The sequence below is a fragment of the Bos javanicus genome, chromosome 11, assembly GCF_032452875.1.
Source record: "Bos javanicus breed banteng chromosome 11, ARS-OSU_banteng_1.0, whole genome shotgun sequence".
Classification (NCBI taxonomy): domain Eukaryota; kingdom Metazoa; phylum Chordata; class Mammalia; order Artiodactyla; family Bovidae; genus Bos; species Bos javanicus.
The window spans coordinates 38149845-38166260 of record NC_083878.1 but is presented as its reverse complement, the minus strand read 5'-3'; the positions used below and the strand labels follow the sequence as shown (position 1 = coordinate 38166260).

At 37.5% G+C, this 16416-nt stretch overlaps 1 protein-coding gene across 2 annotated transcripts in view; it reads left to right on the top strand.

Annotated features, from left to right (window-relative positions):
• Positions 1–16416, top strand: part of PPP4R3B (protein phosphatase 4 regulatory subunit 3B) — a 52572-nt gene that overhangs the window by 6607 nt on the left and 29549 nt on the right. For both annotated transcript variants that reach the window (XM_061432409.1, XM_061432408.1), the window contains exons 3-5: positions 7579–7677; positions 12569–13192; positions 16234–16311. In XM_061432409.1, the coding sequence (XP_061288393.1) occupies positions 7579–7677; positions 12569–13192; positions 16234–16311 (801 nt within the window). The remainder of the gene's footprint in view (positions 1–7578; positions 7678–12568; positions 13193–16233; positions 16312–16416) is intronic.

Genomic DNA, 16416 nt, shown 5'->3' with positions numbered 1-16416 from the left:
ATTCAGAAAACGAAGATCATGGCATCTGGTCCTATCACTTCATGGGAAATAGATGTGAAAACAGTGTCAGACTTTATTTTTTTGGGCTCCAAAATCACTGCAGATGGTGACTGCAGCCATGAAATTAAAGGACGCTTACTCCTTGGAAGAAAAGTTATGACCAACCTAAATAGCACATTCAAAAGCAGAGACATTACTTTGCCAACAAAGGTCCGTCTAGTGAAGGGTATGGTTTTTCCAGTGGTCATGTATGGATGTGAGAGTTGGACTGTGAAGAAAGCTGAGTGCCGAAGAATTGATGCTTTTGAACTGTGGTGTTGGAGAAGACTCTTGAGAGTCCCTTGGACTGCAAGGAGATCCAACCAGTCAATCCTAAAGGAGATCAACCCTGGGTGTTGTTTGGAAGGAATGATGCTAAAGCTGAAACTCCATTACTTTGGCCACCTCATGCGAAGAGTTGACTCATTGGAAAAGACTCTGATGCTGAGAGGGATTGGGGGCAGGAGGAGAAGGGGACAACAGGATGAGATGGCTGGATGGCATCACTGACTCGATGCACATGAGTTTGAGTGAACTCCGGGAGTTGGTGATGGACAGGGAGGCCTGGCGTGCTGCAATTTTGGGGTCGCAGAGTCGGACACGACTGAGCGACTGAACTGAACCGAAACAAATATGCATGCAATCATCTACATAAAATTCTCCCTTTTATTGGCATGAGTGGTAGCAAACTGCATTTTGTTCTGTGCCTTATTTTCATTTAGGCTTTGATGTGAGTAAAATGAATAGGTCTGAAAATTGGACACTCTGGGATTAGAGATAGAGTAAGAGTTTGGTGTAGGAGATTCTGATTTGAGAATCATTGAATGTTATTTTTATCTACAAGAGATTACCTTTGAGAGAGTAGGTATAGAGAAAACAGAGCTTAAGGCTGAGTCTTGTTAAACTGTCGACATTTACTCATTCATCCAGTAATACTTGTTTGAGAGCTATTTGTGGTTTGGTTACTATGATTAATTTGAATTTTTAAAGTGCGGTTGAAAGCTCTTGAGTATTCAGCATAGAAATGACATGATGCAAAATAGTAACATCAGTCTGTATAATTGAAGACAAGCAATAAATGGGAGACTGGTTGAGAGAGTGCAGCAGAGTCTAGTAAGCTAGAGAGAATGTTGAATCTAGTTAGGATAATGGCAGTAGAGATGGAAAGAGGAGGGGTGGTTAGATTTGAGATATATGTGAAGATAGAATTGACAGGGCATACTGCAGGATTAGATGTTTGTAATCAGGAATAAGGAAGATAACAGTGAAGAAGAAAGAATAAGCAATTGGAAAGAATAGAGCATCAGGAAAATATGTTGTCTTCAAACCAAGGGAAAATATAATTGGTAAGGAAAGAAGGGCCAGTCAGGCAGCAAATGCTGTTTCTTATCCTTTAAAGAGAAAGACTGAGAATATTCTACATTTTGGTTAGAATGTCCACTGAAATGAAGGTAGAAATGAAAATAATCTTATTGTATGTATCTGAATTGGCAAAATAATCCAATAAAATTGAGGATGTTGAGGTTTAGCCTAAGAACCATTATGAGGAATGAACTAATGAGTATGTGAGAGGGAAAGAGGTTGATAAAATTTTGAATGCTGCATTAAAATAGCTGCATGAATTTGTAATGAGTAGAATCTAGTCTGCACTTTGAACTGTAAATCAAGTGCATAAGTAGAGGACATGAATGATTATGTAGGAAACATGAGGCACAGTGATTGGGTAGTGGTCTGGAATGGAACCAAGGAGGAATCTGGATATCATATGGAGAGGTCATTATTGTTTAGGGTCCTTTTTATTTATTTTATTTCCTTTCTTCACTGGTGGCTCAAAGAAACTGCTGGCAATGCAGGTTCAGTCCCTGGTTTGGGAAGATCCTCTGGAGAAGGAAATGGCAACCTACTCCAGAATTCTTCCCTGGAGAGTTCTGTGGACAGAGGAGCCTGGCAGGCCCAACTCCCTGGGGTCACAGAGAGTCAGACACAACTGAGCAACTGACACTTTAACTTCACTTGTTTCTTACAATGCCACAGGAGAGACGCTTGGGAAGCAAGTTCATTTTGCCATCTTTTAGAATTTGTTCACATTTCTTGGGGGGCATAGTGATAGAAACATGGGTTTAGAGTTTCATGGATACTCTTTAACTGTTTTTAATTCCATTATTTCTATCTATGATTTTGAGCAAATTTTCTCTGAACCTCACTTTTTAAGTGGGGATACTACCTGACTCATGTAATTGTTTTGAATTAATATATGAAAATTGATTTAGCACAGTACTTGACATAAGCACAGTAAGATAACTGTATTCATCGTCATCTAATAATAATCCTTCTGTAGGCAGCATTTTCCTCTTTTCCAGTAAGAAAAGACAATCAAAGAAGTTAAATACTCAGCTGAAGGTCATCGAAATAGTGGACAGTGAAACTGTGGGTGGTGCCGCCAGGTCCTCGATCTAGTTCAGGGTTACTCCCATTATGCCAAATATGTCAGATTTTGAGACGATAAGACCCTACTACTGCAAGTGGTGTCATCATGTCTGTCTTGGACTATATGTTATACCATACTGTATGTAATACTATGCATAGCTTTAAAAATCTATCTCAGAAAGCATTTAGGCCAACTATTGTTACAAACTGCAGGAGCTTCCCGGGTGACTCATTGATAAAGAATCCACCAGCCATTGCAAGGGATGCAGGTTCAGTCCCTGGGTCAGGAAGATCCCCTGGAGAAGGAAATGGCAACCCATTCCAGTATTTTTGCCTGGAAATCCTGCACAGAGGAGCCAGGCTACAGTCCATGGGGTCACAAAAGAGTTGGACAGGAATTAGTGACTAAACAACAACAGAGAGTTACATGCTGCATTTTCTGGTTAATCTCACTGATTCCAGGCATCACATTGATTTTGAACCTGAAAATTGAATTCGTAAATCTAATAACCTGTTTTCCTTTTTTAGAAAAAAATAGTATTCCTTTGGAAAAACTTTAGCTCTTCCTGTATCAATTTTGTCAAAGTCATTGGGAGCAAAGATGGGCTTAGTCTGACAAGCAGTAGGATCTCAAAAATTTTATGAGTAGATTTTATTCATGTTAATGAAGTGAATCATTACCAAGGAAGAGAACTGAAACATAATTCATTGGTTTGTTAGACCCTTTAAAAATGTGTCACAGATTTCTTTGCAAATATATAAAAATTGGAGACCCTTTCCCCAAAAAATATGTTATGTATCAGGTTTTAGATAAAATTTTAAGGTGTCTGTAGACTCTGGATTAAGAACCTCTGATTTAAACAGTATTTGGCTCAAGAATGTATTTCTAATATATAAAACTTTAAATAACTATTTCTCATAATAAAACAACATTGTGAAAACCTGTTAGTAGAGGCTAAATTGTCAGGTTTCTCTAGCTCATGTCTTACTCCCATGCTGGGCTTGAACATAATCACCTTTATTTTTTCTTCTTCTTTTTACACAATCAGACCAAATATAATTTTAAAGCTCATTTTAAATCTGACTTCATAAGGATATAGTGGTGATTAAGTGTTTTAGTTAATAGAGGAAAACTGTGCTTTCCTTGGAGAAGGCAATGGCACCCCACTCCAGTACTCTTGCCTGGAAAATCCCATGGATGGAGGAGCCTGGTGCTGCAGTCCCTGGGGTTGCTGTGAGTTGGACACGACTGAGCGGCTTCGCTTTCACTTTTCACTCTCATCATTGAAGAAGGAAATGGCAACCCACTCCAGTGTTCCTGCCTGGAGAATCCCAGGGACTGGGGAGCCTGGTAGGCTGCTGTCTATGGGGTCGCACAGAGTCGGACATGACTAAAGTGACTTAGCAGCAGCAGCATGCTTTCCTTGGTTTAAACCAAAACATTAATAACATCGCAGAGATAACGAGTGCCACATACTGATTAGGAAAAAAATGGAAGATCACAATGTACAGTGATTGAAAACAGACTTTACTATGAAAAATTGGGCTTTTTGGTATGTAAGAAACTGTGGCATTTGACACTTCATTCTGGTATAAATATTCTTGTGCCAGCTTTCTATATATGTTCCCTTACCCAGCAATTTGACCCTTGGAATAAGCAGTTCTAAACAGTCCTTCTTAACAGGTACTTTTTTTACCAAGACAGTAAGATACAGAGAAGAGAGGGAAGGAAAGATGGATTTTGTCATCATTTGACTGAATAACAACAACATAGAGATGGAAGGTGTCTACTCTGACAGCATTTTCCTTTTCTCTATTAACCAACTGGTGGTGTACTTAGATCATGTTCTCAAATTTGACTTATCCAAAGAATTACCTGAGATCCTTGTTAAAAATAAGGATTCTTAGACTTACTCCAGACCTGTATCCAGGGGAGAAGCATGGGAATCTATATTTTTTTACCACCTCCTGAGGTCAGTCCAAAATCACTGCAGATGGTGACTGCAGCCATGAAATTAAAAGACGCTTACTCCTTGGAAGGAAAGTTTGACCAACCTAGATAGCACATTCAAAAGCAGAGACATTACTTTGCCAACAAAGGTCCGTCTAGTGAAGGGTATGGTTTTTCCAGTAGTCATGTATGGATGTGAGAGTTGGACTGTGAAGACAGCTGATGCTTTTGAACTGTGGTGTTGGAGAAGACTCTTGAGAGTCTCTTGGACTGCAAGGAGATCCAACCAGTCCATTGTAAAGGAGATCAGCCCTAGGTATTCTTTGGAAGGAATGATGCTAAAGCTGAAACTCCAGTACTTTGGCCACCTCATGCGAAGAGTTGACTCATTGGAAAAGACTCTGATGCTGGGAGGGATTGGGGGCAGGAGAAGGGGACAACAGAGGATGAGATGGCTGGATGGCATCACTGACTCGATGCACATGAGTTTGAGTGAACTCCGGGAGTTGGTGATGGACAGGGAGGCCTGGCGTGCTGCAATTCATGGGATGGCAAAGAGTCAGACACGACTGAGCAACTGAACTGAGGTCAGTCCCCTTTGCATTGAAAACGATCCTGAATATAAATCCTGTTTAGTTTCTGGGATTTTGATTGGCTTATGGATAAAGAGTTTACTGTTAAGGATGGGAAAGAAAGAACAAAAGAAAATGGTTAAGAAGAAAGATACTGCATCATTTTAATTCAGACTTTGTTGCTTACTTGGACTTTTCTCGGAAGATAGATTGGAACCAAAATGGAAGGGGCATTAAATACCTGGATAAAGAAAGGGTTTTGAATTTCATTCATTCTGCTATACTAGTGATCTCCAAAATGGAATGCACAGTATGAATCATTGGAGAAGAAACCTGTTTATCAAAAATTGAATTTTGCTAATATTTAATGAAGTCACATGGTGAAGAATCAAAAATAAGCACAGTATTCTGAGAGAAGGGGATTCCCTGGTAGCTCAACTTTTAAAGAATCCACCTGCAGTGCAGGAGACCTCGGTTCAATTCCTGGGTCAGGAAGATCCACTGGAGAAGGGATAGGCTACCGACTCCAGTATTCTTGGGCTTCCCTGATGGCTCAGCTGGTAGAGAACCTGCCTGCAGTGCAGGAAACCTGGGTTCGAGCCCTGGGCTGAGAAGATCTGGAGAAGGGAAAAGCTACCCACTCCAGTATTCTGGCCTGGAGAATGGGGTTGCAGAGTCAGACATGATTGAGCAATTTTCACTTTTCTGAGAGAAGAGTAACATTTCCATGAAGACTGTTCCCCACCTATTATGAGTTGTTATAGCCTGTATATGCAGATAAATATTTACAGATATTTTCCAACTAAAATAACCCTAACAAAAATGTGCGTGTGCCTTAAAATGGGTTGAAGACAGTAATGAAAGTGCAAGTGAACAAGATAGTTGTCAAACAGATTTACACTCTCAGTGTAATCTGTTGGCCAAGTGACAAAGCCAAAACAATGATTAAAATAGGTAGTATAAAAAGTTGTCCCTCCCTCCCAAATTCAGAATTACTAAAAGGATGGCATTAAATATGGATTTGTATCTCCTGTCATTTATGGATATACTATGCCCTAACTATATTGGGTCTTAAAATTCTTAGTAATAATAATATAGAGCCATTACAGTTTAAACATTTTTAAAATATGCTTATCTTTTTAAGCTTTATATAAGCCTTTTAATTTCTGTTTTAGTATGAAATTAATGTTTTATAAAGTATGTATGACTCTACTAATATTTCTTAAATAATATGTAAATAATTTGAGGCACACAGTTTTTAAAAGTTTGGAGATCACTATTTCTGCAGCTGCTTATCTGTTGAGCTCTAAGAAACTCAGGAACTGAGGAAAGAACATGGACCCTCTGCAGGTGCCCTAATGCTTTAACCAGAATAGCTTTGTTTTTATCATTTTTTTTAATAGAGATTCTTAGTAAAATTTTGATTATAAAAAGAGCTCTCTTGATTTTTAAAAAAGATTTCAGAACCTCTTCTGTACATAATGGGAGCAACTAAAGGTTTTTTTTAAAGAGTGCCTTGCTCAAATAAAGGGGTTTTCCAGGTGGTGCTAACAGTAAAGAAGTCTTGTGCCAGTGCAGGAGACAAAAGAGAAGGGTTCAGTCCCTGGGTCAGGAACATCCTTTCGAGGAGGCATGGCAACCCACTCCAGTGTTCTTGCCTGGAGAATCCCATAGGCAGAGGAGCCTGGTGGGCAAAGAGTCAGACATGGCTGAAGCAGTTGAGCATACAAGCACGATGGCAAATAATCCCTTCCAAGAAGCATGGCCAATAAGAAGCCAGAACACAGATTTTCAGTGTCCTTTTTACCTGTGTACAACAAATAAGTGTTAATCTGAGTCCTAGATTAATTAAAAGATAGTTTTTACTTTCTTGTTAGAGCTACCAAAGTACTGAAATGTTTTCATTTTGAAATTTTTGTCTTTATTAATTTGGGGCTCACTTTTAGTTTTATATTTTTTAATATGAGGCTATAATATTTATAAATACTGGTTAACTGAACAATTAATATGTTTTCATAAATTATAGTTTTGATAATTGGAATAAGCTCAAATGGCATTTTTTTGAAATTCAAAGTTTTAGGCATATTAAACTTCCATTATTATGTATCCTTCAAAAGTCCATTTCATTTAGGTTCTCATAGTGATTTTAGTGTTTATACTTGTGCTTTAATTTAAAACCAAACTTTAGTTTTTAATAAGGGAGTTGACAGTTTTTCCCCAAAAGCATAACCTTTGGGAGAGAGATAATTAAAGACATCTGAATGTGTATACTATACTTTGGCCAAGAGTGCTAGTCAAACGTTTTGATTAAATGTTATCTTGGTAACATGAGCCTGCTAACATATCTTAATATTTTTTGTGTCAGAAGATTGCTCACTGACACTTGTAGTGTCAAAGCTATGATTTCTTTGCCAGTATAATACTAAAGTACAAAGGATAACAAAATTCAATTATATGGTGTCAGTCGAGTGCACATTAATTGCACTTATCTGAGGGCATTGCTTTGCTGTTTCCTGTCCGCTTGATTTTTATTTATACTTCGTAGTTATTTCTTCTGGTGTGATGACAGAAATCTTTATTTTTAAACAGGATACATTAATTGTTTGGTCAGAAGCTGAAAACTATGATCTGGCACTAAGTTTCCAGGAAAAAGCTGGCTGTGATGAGATCTGGGAAAAAATTTGTCAGGTAAGGTTATTTTAATAATATTTAACTCGCATGCATTCTTGATTTTTTTTTCCATTTTATCTAAAAGAGGTATGTTAAAATGTGGAGAGATAAAACAGAAAACAAACATATAAGAAGGCTGACTGCCCATGTGGCTGACTCTAGTTTCCAGTACTCCCAGATGTTCAGCTGATACTGTGTGGTCCAGGATCTCTACCATAAACCATACAGTTAGCCACACATGTATGTGCATGATATATCTGCCATAGCACAAGGCCCCCAGGTAAACAAAACCACTCCTAATAGACAGGATATTCAGAGTGCTTAGGGGTTACCTCTCAGGAATTAGACAAGGACCAAACCTTTCTTAGGTCTTCCCTGGTGGCTCAGAGGATAAAGCGTCTGCCTGCAATGCAGGAGACCCCGGTTCGATCCCTGGGTTGGGAAGATGCCCTGGAGAAGTAAATGGCAATCCACTCCAGTATTCTTGCCTGGAGAATCCCATGGAGAGAAGAGCCTGGCGGCCTGTAGTCCATGGGGTCACAAAGAGTTGGACATGACTGAGCGACTTCACACACACAAACCTTTCTTGGAACGAGAGTAGTCCTTTACTGCAAAGATCACCTTTTGGCCCTTGGCTGAGACTCTTACACCAAAATGATCATATTTGCCTTAGCATCTACATTTAGTGTAGCATATATGTGACAAAACAGTAGTATCGGTATGAATATGCCTAACATTTGGAGGAGCCACTCTGGGCTAGGGATAGATTTAAAGAAAAAACTATTCTGTCTTATAAAACCATGGTTTACTTTTTTGCACTATTTTGACTGATCATTTCCCTCCATCTACTATAATCTGTTTTAATACCTTATGGTCGACTCTAAAGAGAACTCTTGAGTATAGAAATTAGCTGATGTTAATAGCTAGTAAGTCCATTTATTTTTCATGTCAGTCATTTTCTATTGACATTACATGCTCCTTAGTACATTTGATCATGAATATCAATATTATCATAAGACTTATGTACTTAAGGTAGTTGGTCAACAGTAGCAATGTTATACCATGTTAGGTAGTATATATAATCTGAAAAGTAAGAGCCAAAGTGGATACTGGCACATTACTGTTGGGTTGGCCAAGTTATTTCTGGCTTTTCCAGAAGATGTTACAGAAAGAACAAGCTTCTTTGGCCAAACCAGTAGAATCCCACTCAGTCATTAATAATTAGTCCATCAGTTCATCATATTGTATGGCAGTGTCTCCCAGAGTGGTGTCAGTTCTGTCTGGTTGACCTACAGACTTCCATTCAACTTTTTTGAGTCCCAGGAGCAGTGGTAGACTTAGTAAATATATAGCTTCAGCCTCCAGGCATCTGTTATAATTGAACTAAGAGAATACCATCTCTTACTCTGAGCTTTTTTAAGGCACCCATGTTAATACTTGATTTCTCTCATTATATTACCTACTTATTCATTACTTTGCCCTCTGTTATCATTTCTTCTCCCTATTTGTTATTGATTTTTACCCAAACTTTTCCACCTTTGAAAGGAATGTTATGTTTGGCCACTCTGCTGGTCTCCCAAGGTTAATTTTTTACTACACAACTCAGTACTACGCTTTTAAAATCTATCCGTGTTTCTGAGTATAGATGGTATTCTGTGTGGTATTCTACAGAACCATACATTATGTTTTAGTTCTGGGAGGTCATTCCTAACTTTGAAAGAACAATTTCAATAAAAAACATATTTCCTGGTCATTTCTTAACTCCTTATAATGATAAAATAGAATTCCTCTCTGAAAAAGATTGATAGCTCAAGGAACACTAAGTATCTTAAGGGTAATGGTGAATGATAGAACAGAAAGAATCATTGGGAAAAAAGAAATTATAAAAACCTGGAGCTCAGATAATTGATAATATATGGAGCTCTTAGAAAGCACAGTCAGAATTACATATGGAACTTTTAACCTTAGAAAATGGTAGGGACATTTTCTTTGAAACAGATGAAGGAAGTGGGTGAAGATACAAGTTGTGAGATGGAAAAAAAGAATGTTGGAGGAAGTTGAATACTCAGTGGCCTCTTGGAGAAAAAGATCTCTTTTGTGAAACTTAAAGGAGAAATAGTGTTTGACAGTTGAAAAGGAAAAAAATTTAAAGCAGTAACTGTAAGGCACTAATGACTGTGATTGGTGTGTGGGAAATACAGATTTTCATTGAGAATCCTATTGATAGTGGACTCGCCATGAACCTTTTCAGCATAAAGTTGACTGACTTAAAGAATGTTAAGGACAGTTTATGTTGTAATAACAAAATCTTGAAATTTCAGTGGCTTATCACAACAAAAGCTTGGTTTTTTTCCCTTAATGCTGTTTGACCAATATTGGAGAGGAAGGAACTTTGCTTAGCAGAGTCACTCGGGGGCCCAAGTTGATAAGAGAATTCATTTTAATATTTCCAAGGTTATTGCAAAGTGGGAAAGAAAAGTGATGAATCAGGGGCACTGGTTTTTAAAATCTCTTTCCAGAAGTTACACATGGCACTTCTGTTCACATTTTATTGACCAAAGCAAGTCACACAGCTCCGTGTAACTTCATTGAATCAATGAACTCACGTGCCACCAGAGACAGAACCAGAAATAATTGGTGGACAGCACTGTTGTGTGTTTGTAGCTCAGTCATGTCTGACTCTGCAACCCCATGGATTGTAGCCCACCAGGCTCTTCTGTGCATGGGATTCTCCAGGCAGGAATACTGGAGTGGGTTGCCATTTCCTTTTCCAGGGGATCTTCCTGACCCAGGGATCGAACCCAGGTCTCCTGCATTGCAAGCAGATGCTTTACCACCTCTGCTACTAGGGAAGCCCAGTGGACAACACTATTGACATCCAAATAGACACTTGGGTTTGTGTGCAATTGACAGATCAGAGTTACGTTTAGGAGAGAATTGAGGAAGCTTGTAAGGGTTAATACTAGATAACAAAGAAATAAACATGCTATAACCAAAATAATGGTTCCAGAGCTATGCTTTTATTTTTAAACTTATGCAAACCATGTTCATTTGAAGTGTAAGTTAACTCCTCTGGTTTCCTTTTTTTTGTTCTTTGTAACCTCTGATTCTTCTTCCTTCCCCTCAGGCTTCCATTTCTCTTTTCTCTGGTTTCTGTTAGAGTCTCTGGTTTCTGTTAGAGTCTTCTGGGCTTAACCGTTACCCTAATACCAAATATCTATTTTCTCTTGTATTTTTCCAGAGTAGTAGGCCCATGGGCTTCCCACGTGGTTCAATTATTAAGAATCTGCTTGCCAACCAGGAGACGCAGGTTCAGTCCCTGGGTCGGGAAGATCCCCTGAAGAAGGAAATGGCAACCCACTCCAGTATTGTTGCCTGGAAAATCCCGTGGACAGAGGAGCCTGGCGGACTACAGTCCATGGGGTCAAAAAAGACATGACTTAGTAACTACACAACAACAGTAGCCCCACAGGTTTAGTTGTCAGCTGGATATTCAAACACCTCAAACTCACATCAGTTGGTTAAAGAAGCCATGATCTTCCTAATGACAAGTTTAAAACTGTAGGGTCATTGCGATTCCTTTCCTCTTTTATAGCTATTCCTCACCTGCCCCAACATCACAATCCAAATTCAGTTGTTCATTTAGCCTTTGTAATAACAACCTATTACCTATATTTTCAAGTTTATCTCATGCAGCTGATGCCAGGTCAACTTTCTCAAGTGCTACACATTCACTTCCCTGAACCATCCAGATGTTTAGCTTGACTTTCCATGATCTGGTTTCATTCACTCTGCATTTCCAATTTTGCTGTTTGCCGTGTGCATGTCCTATGCTTTCATTTCTCTGGCTCTGTGCTCTTTCCCCTTGCACTTTGAATACCTTTTTCTCCCTCTGAATCTTACCATTTAAGATTTCTTAAAATTTCAAATGCCGTCTGTGGCTTTTATGATCCCAAGACATTTTATCTGAACTGTTCTTATGACCCTGCTTATAGTGTATCTTAAATTTATATGTCATCCTCCCTAGGTCCAGATATTCTGTTGAAAACTCAGAAGTAAAAAAAATACTGTCATTCCTCCAAAAAAAATACACATGCATTAGTATATCCGTCTACTTTTTACTCTTAAGTTCTTGGATCTTTTTTCATGTGTTGCTTTGGTGAATTTGGAAATTTGTGGAACTTTGTCTATTTAGGATATTCAGGGTGTTTTAAGGTGGAGAATAGAAGATTATTACACGATTGGATTAGGAATTAGAAAAATTTATGAAAAGTCAAATTCTAAGCTTTTTCTTTTAGAGTAATTCATTAGAAAATTTGTTAGCCTTGCTTTTCTTCAATCATAAAACAGTCAAGCTGAATCATATAGCAGTTCTTTATTCCTTATAGTGTAATTTTTATCTAGATGTTAGAACCTTTGGAGGCTTTATCACAGATGTTAAATGAATGCCAGTTTTTAATATTTTTTTATTAGTCTGTTTATCAGTTTCAGACTCAGAGCAAAAGCAAATATTTTTTCAAAAATATTTTGAGGAAATCTTATTTTCTTAGTCTTGAATAGACAAGGAGTTGGGTTTTAATTTGGTTTGAACTCAATAGTGTCCTTGTTAAGCCAGTGTGGTGGTGCTTTGTTATACATAATAATTTGGAGGACTAAGAGAAGAGTTAATTTCTGCAAAGTTCACTCCACTTTATCTGAAATACTCAGGTTATTAGGTATCAGAATTAACTTCAAGTTTTAAGTTGGGAAATTTAGAAGTGAAATCATCTGCAGTCAGTAACTGAAGACTCAAATAATTTTAATTCCTTAAAAGGTATGTTTACTTAAATTCAGTGGTGAGTGGTTTGGTTTCCGAAATTTTGAATTCTTTTGTTTTTTAAGGTAACCAGCTGTGCCTGTATATTTTTAGGTTCAAGGTAAGGATCCATCAGTGGAAGTCACACAGGACCTTATTGATGAATCAGAAGAAGAACGATTTGAGGAAATGCCTGAAACCAGTCATCTGATTGACCTACCCACATGTGAACTCAATAAACTTGAAGAGATTGCTGACTTAGTTACCTCAGTTCTCTCCTCACCTATCCGTAGGGAAAAGCTGGCTCTGGCCTTGGAAAATGAAGGCTATATTAAAAAACTACTGCAGCTATTCCAAGCTTGTGAGAACCTGGAAAACACTGAAGGCTTACACCATTTGTATGAAATTATTAGAGGAATCTTATTCCTAAATAAGGCAACTCTGTTTGAGGTTATGTTTTCTGATGAGTGTATCATGGATGTCGTGGGATGTCTTGAATATGACCCTGCTTTGGCTCAGCCAAAAAGGCACCGAGAATTCTTGACCAAAACTGCAAAGTTTAAGGAAGTTATACCAATAACAGACTCTGAACTAAGGCAAAAAATACATCAGACTTACAGGGTACAATACATTCAGGACATCATTTTGCCTACACCATCAGTTTTTGAAGAGAATTTTCTTTCTACTCTTACATCTTTTATTTTCTTCAACAAAGTTGAAATAGTCAGCATGTTGCAGGTAAGTAAACTAAGGTGTTCTTCACAATTCTGTTTTCAAATATGTAGTCACCCTAATAGTTAAGCTGGTGTTTGTTCTTTCTTTTTGAAATATTTATTTTGTTTACTTTAAATGTACTATCAAACACAGAAAACAGGGCTTTATCTCATAGTTTTCTGAAGAGTCATTTCTTAGTGTGATCTTTTATATTTCTAAATCTCCTGTCATGCAGCTGGGTTGTGTTTTTTTTTTTTAACTTTTCATTTTTTTGCATTTAAAACATTGTGGTACAGTATATGTGACATAAAATTCAGAATTTTAATAATTTTAAGTGTACAGTTCATAGCAGTGAGTACATTGACAGTGCTATGCAGCCATCACTACTGTCCATTTCCCGAACTTTTTCCATCTTAAACAGAAGCAGCTTATTTTTTAAAATACCTTTTATGCCATTTTGTGAGACCTAATTATTATTGTGGGTATGTGAGAGTGTGTGTGCTTAAAGCTTCCCAGATAATTCAGATACGCAGCCAGGACTAAGACTGACTGATTTTTTCTGTTTCCTTGAATTGTATAATGGAAGTTTTGTACCTCTAATGGTGAATGAGTCCTGGGTTTGGCATTTTGGTTTTGTGCATGTGCCCATTTTTACATCGTTGCAGAGAAAAAAGTTTAATTTCAGACTTTATAGGAGCAGCTCCTCTTTTCCCCTTAAGGTTTTGTTACCTAAAGTAGTAGACATGCACAATTTGACTTAGAATAATTATGATTTATTAAAAAGCTCTTAAAGTGAAATGGTAAAGAAAAACTGAAATGATCTAAGGAAACTAGTTTAATTATTAATACTTAGAGAAGCAGGGATTTAGGGGGAGATTTCCCAGCTGTATTTATGATAGGCTTTAAGCTGTCATTCAGTAGCTCCCTTAATACATATATCAGAACAGAGTGCTTTTGTAGAATATTATCAAGAATAACAGGGGCTTCCCCGGTGGTCCAGTGGATAAAACTGTACTCCCAATGTAGGGGACCCGGATTCGATCCCTGGTTGGGGAGTTAGATCCCACAAGTCACAATTAAGAGTGCTTATGCCACAACTAAGACCCAGCACAGCCAAATTAAAATTTTTTTTTTTCATAATAGAGATCAGGGAAAAAAAATACTGGGAATCAGAAAGCATTCTCCTAGCAGACTGTAGTACTTGAAATTGCTTCTCTAATCCTTTATGGAGTTTTAGCTGTCAGCACACAAATAATGAATCCTATAAGAAGAATTTAAATGGGAAATTGCATTTATCAAAGAACTGGAACTATTTTCCAATGAAAACATTCTGAAAATAGTTAAAAATCTTTAGACAGGAAAGAAGGACTTAATCTGGAAGCAATGCAGGAAAAGAAAAATTTATAAAAGGTGTTGAGATAAATGTGTATTTATTCACTAAAATCTAAAATATTGAGACAGATAAATGATTTGAAGGATAAGTGATTTATACAGTTGAACTGTCTCAGAAGGTGAATGATTCAGACCTCCATACATAAGGTCCAAAGGGAATCAACAGATTAACAAAAGGAACACTTCTGCGTCAGTGAAAGGGGTTATTTGTCAATGATGTGTCTTTGAGTAGCACCAAAGGATATTTATTGGGAGAGCATATTATATTTTCCATAGTCATACCTAGTGCTTTTCATTTATTTTTTCATATGTGCTCTATCTTGTTTCAGAAAGGCTTTAAGGGATTGATACCTCTTCATGGGGGATTCACAGTAAGAAAAGGAGCAGGTTTATTAGCTAGTGGTAAAGAACCTGCCAGTAAGTGCCGGAGACATAAAAGACCCAGGTTCAGTCCCTGAGTCTGAAGATCCCCTGGAGGAGGGCATGGCAGACCACTTCAGTATTGTTGCCTGGAGAATTCGATGGACAGAGGTGTCTGGGAGACCCCAGTTCATGCAGTCACAAAGAGTCAGACACAACTGAAGTGATTTGTACGCAACATACTAGCTATATCCTTAATATGTCATGGTTTGATTTTTATTGTCAACCATGCAGTTACCACTATTACAAATATTTTTAGGTTATGTTCTTTTAATCAATTTAAATTATTAGAGTTATATTTCATAAAAGTGAATTTTGAAGATTACTAAAGCTTAAAGCATGACTTCGGAGAAGGCAATGGCACCCTACTCCAGTACTTTTGCCTGGAAAATCCCATGGACGGAGGAGCCTGGTAGGCTGTAGTCCATGGGGTTGCTAAGAGTCGGACACGACTGAGCGACTTCACTTTCACTTTTCATTTTCATGCATTGGAGAAGGAAATGGCAACCCACTCCAGTGTTCTTGCCTGGAGAATCCCAGGGACAGGGGAGCCTGGTGGGCTGCCGTCTATGGGGTCGCACAGAGTTGGACACGACTGAAGTGACTTAGCAGCAGTAAAGCATGACTTTCAGCAGGTTTTGATGAAGATCTTCTCTAAAGTGAATTTCAATATTCATGTCAATTTTTTCCTTTGTAATATAATTGTTCATACTTATTCTAGAAAATTGGAAAAAACAAATGAGCAAAGAAGAAAATCACTGAAAATCCATTACCAAAAGATAATCACTGTTAGCATTTATAATCTTACCACTATCAGACGTCAGTATTCTTTACTGCCGAATTTGTAACTCCCATTATTCTGATCCACTATGGACTAATAATGAAATCTTCAAATTTGTTTGAATTATGTTTAAATTAAGCGTAAATAAATAGACCCTGAACAGGAGCTAGAGAGGCACTCAGTTAAGGTGAATAGAGTTTTCATGCATGCTCTTTAGAACATCAAATTTTTGTTTTTCAAATAGTTCTTTAGGGGTTTCTGATTAAATGTAAATGAGGTAGTAATATATGTCTAGCTAATATTGAAAGGTATTGTCAAATTTTGAACCTTATAACATGAATATACTGGAATTTTAAGTTTATAATGAAACTGCTAGTAGGTTTCCATCTACTTTTATTGTAATTTGTAAAATCAAATGAGTATAACTTTATACTTTTGTTAATATTTCATAGTAATATTTCTTCTCATGTAGGAAGATGAGAAATTTTTGTCTGAAGTTTTTGCACAATTAACAGATGAGGCCACGGATGATGATAAACGACGTGAATTGGTAAGTTATTATTGAAATTCACACGCTTAAAGAGCTCTTACTCTTTTGGCATACATAGCTTTTAATATTGAGCTTGTTAATTTAAGAGGAAGACTTTTATAATTG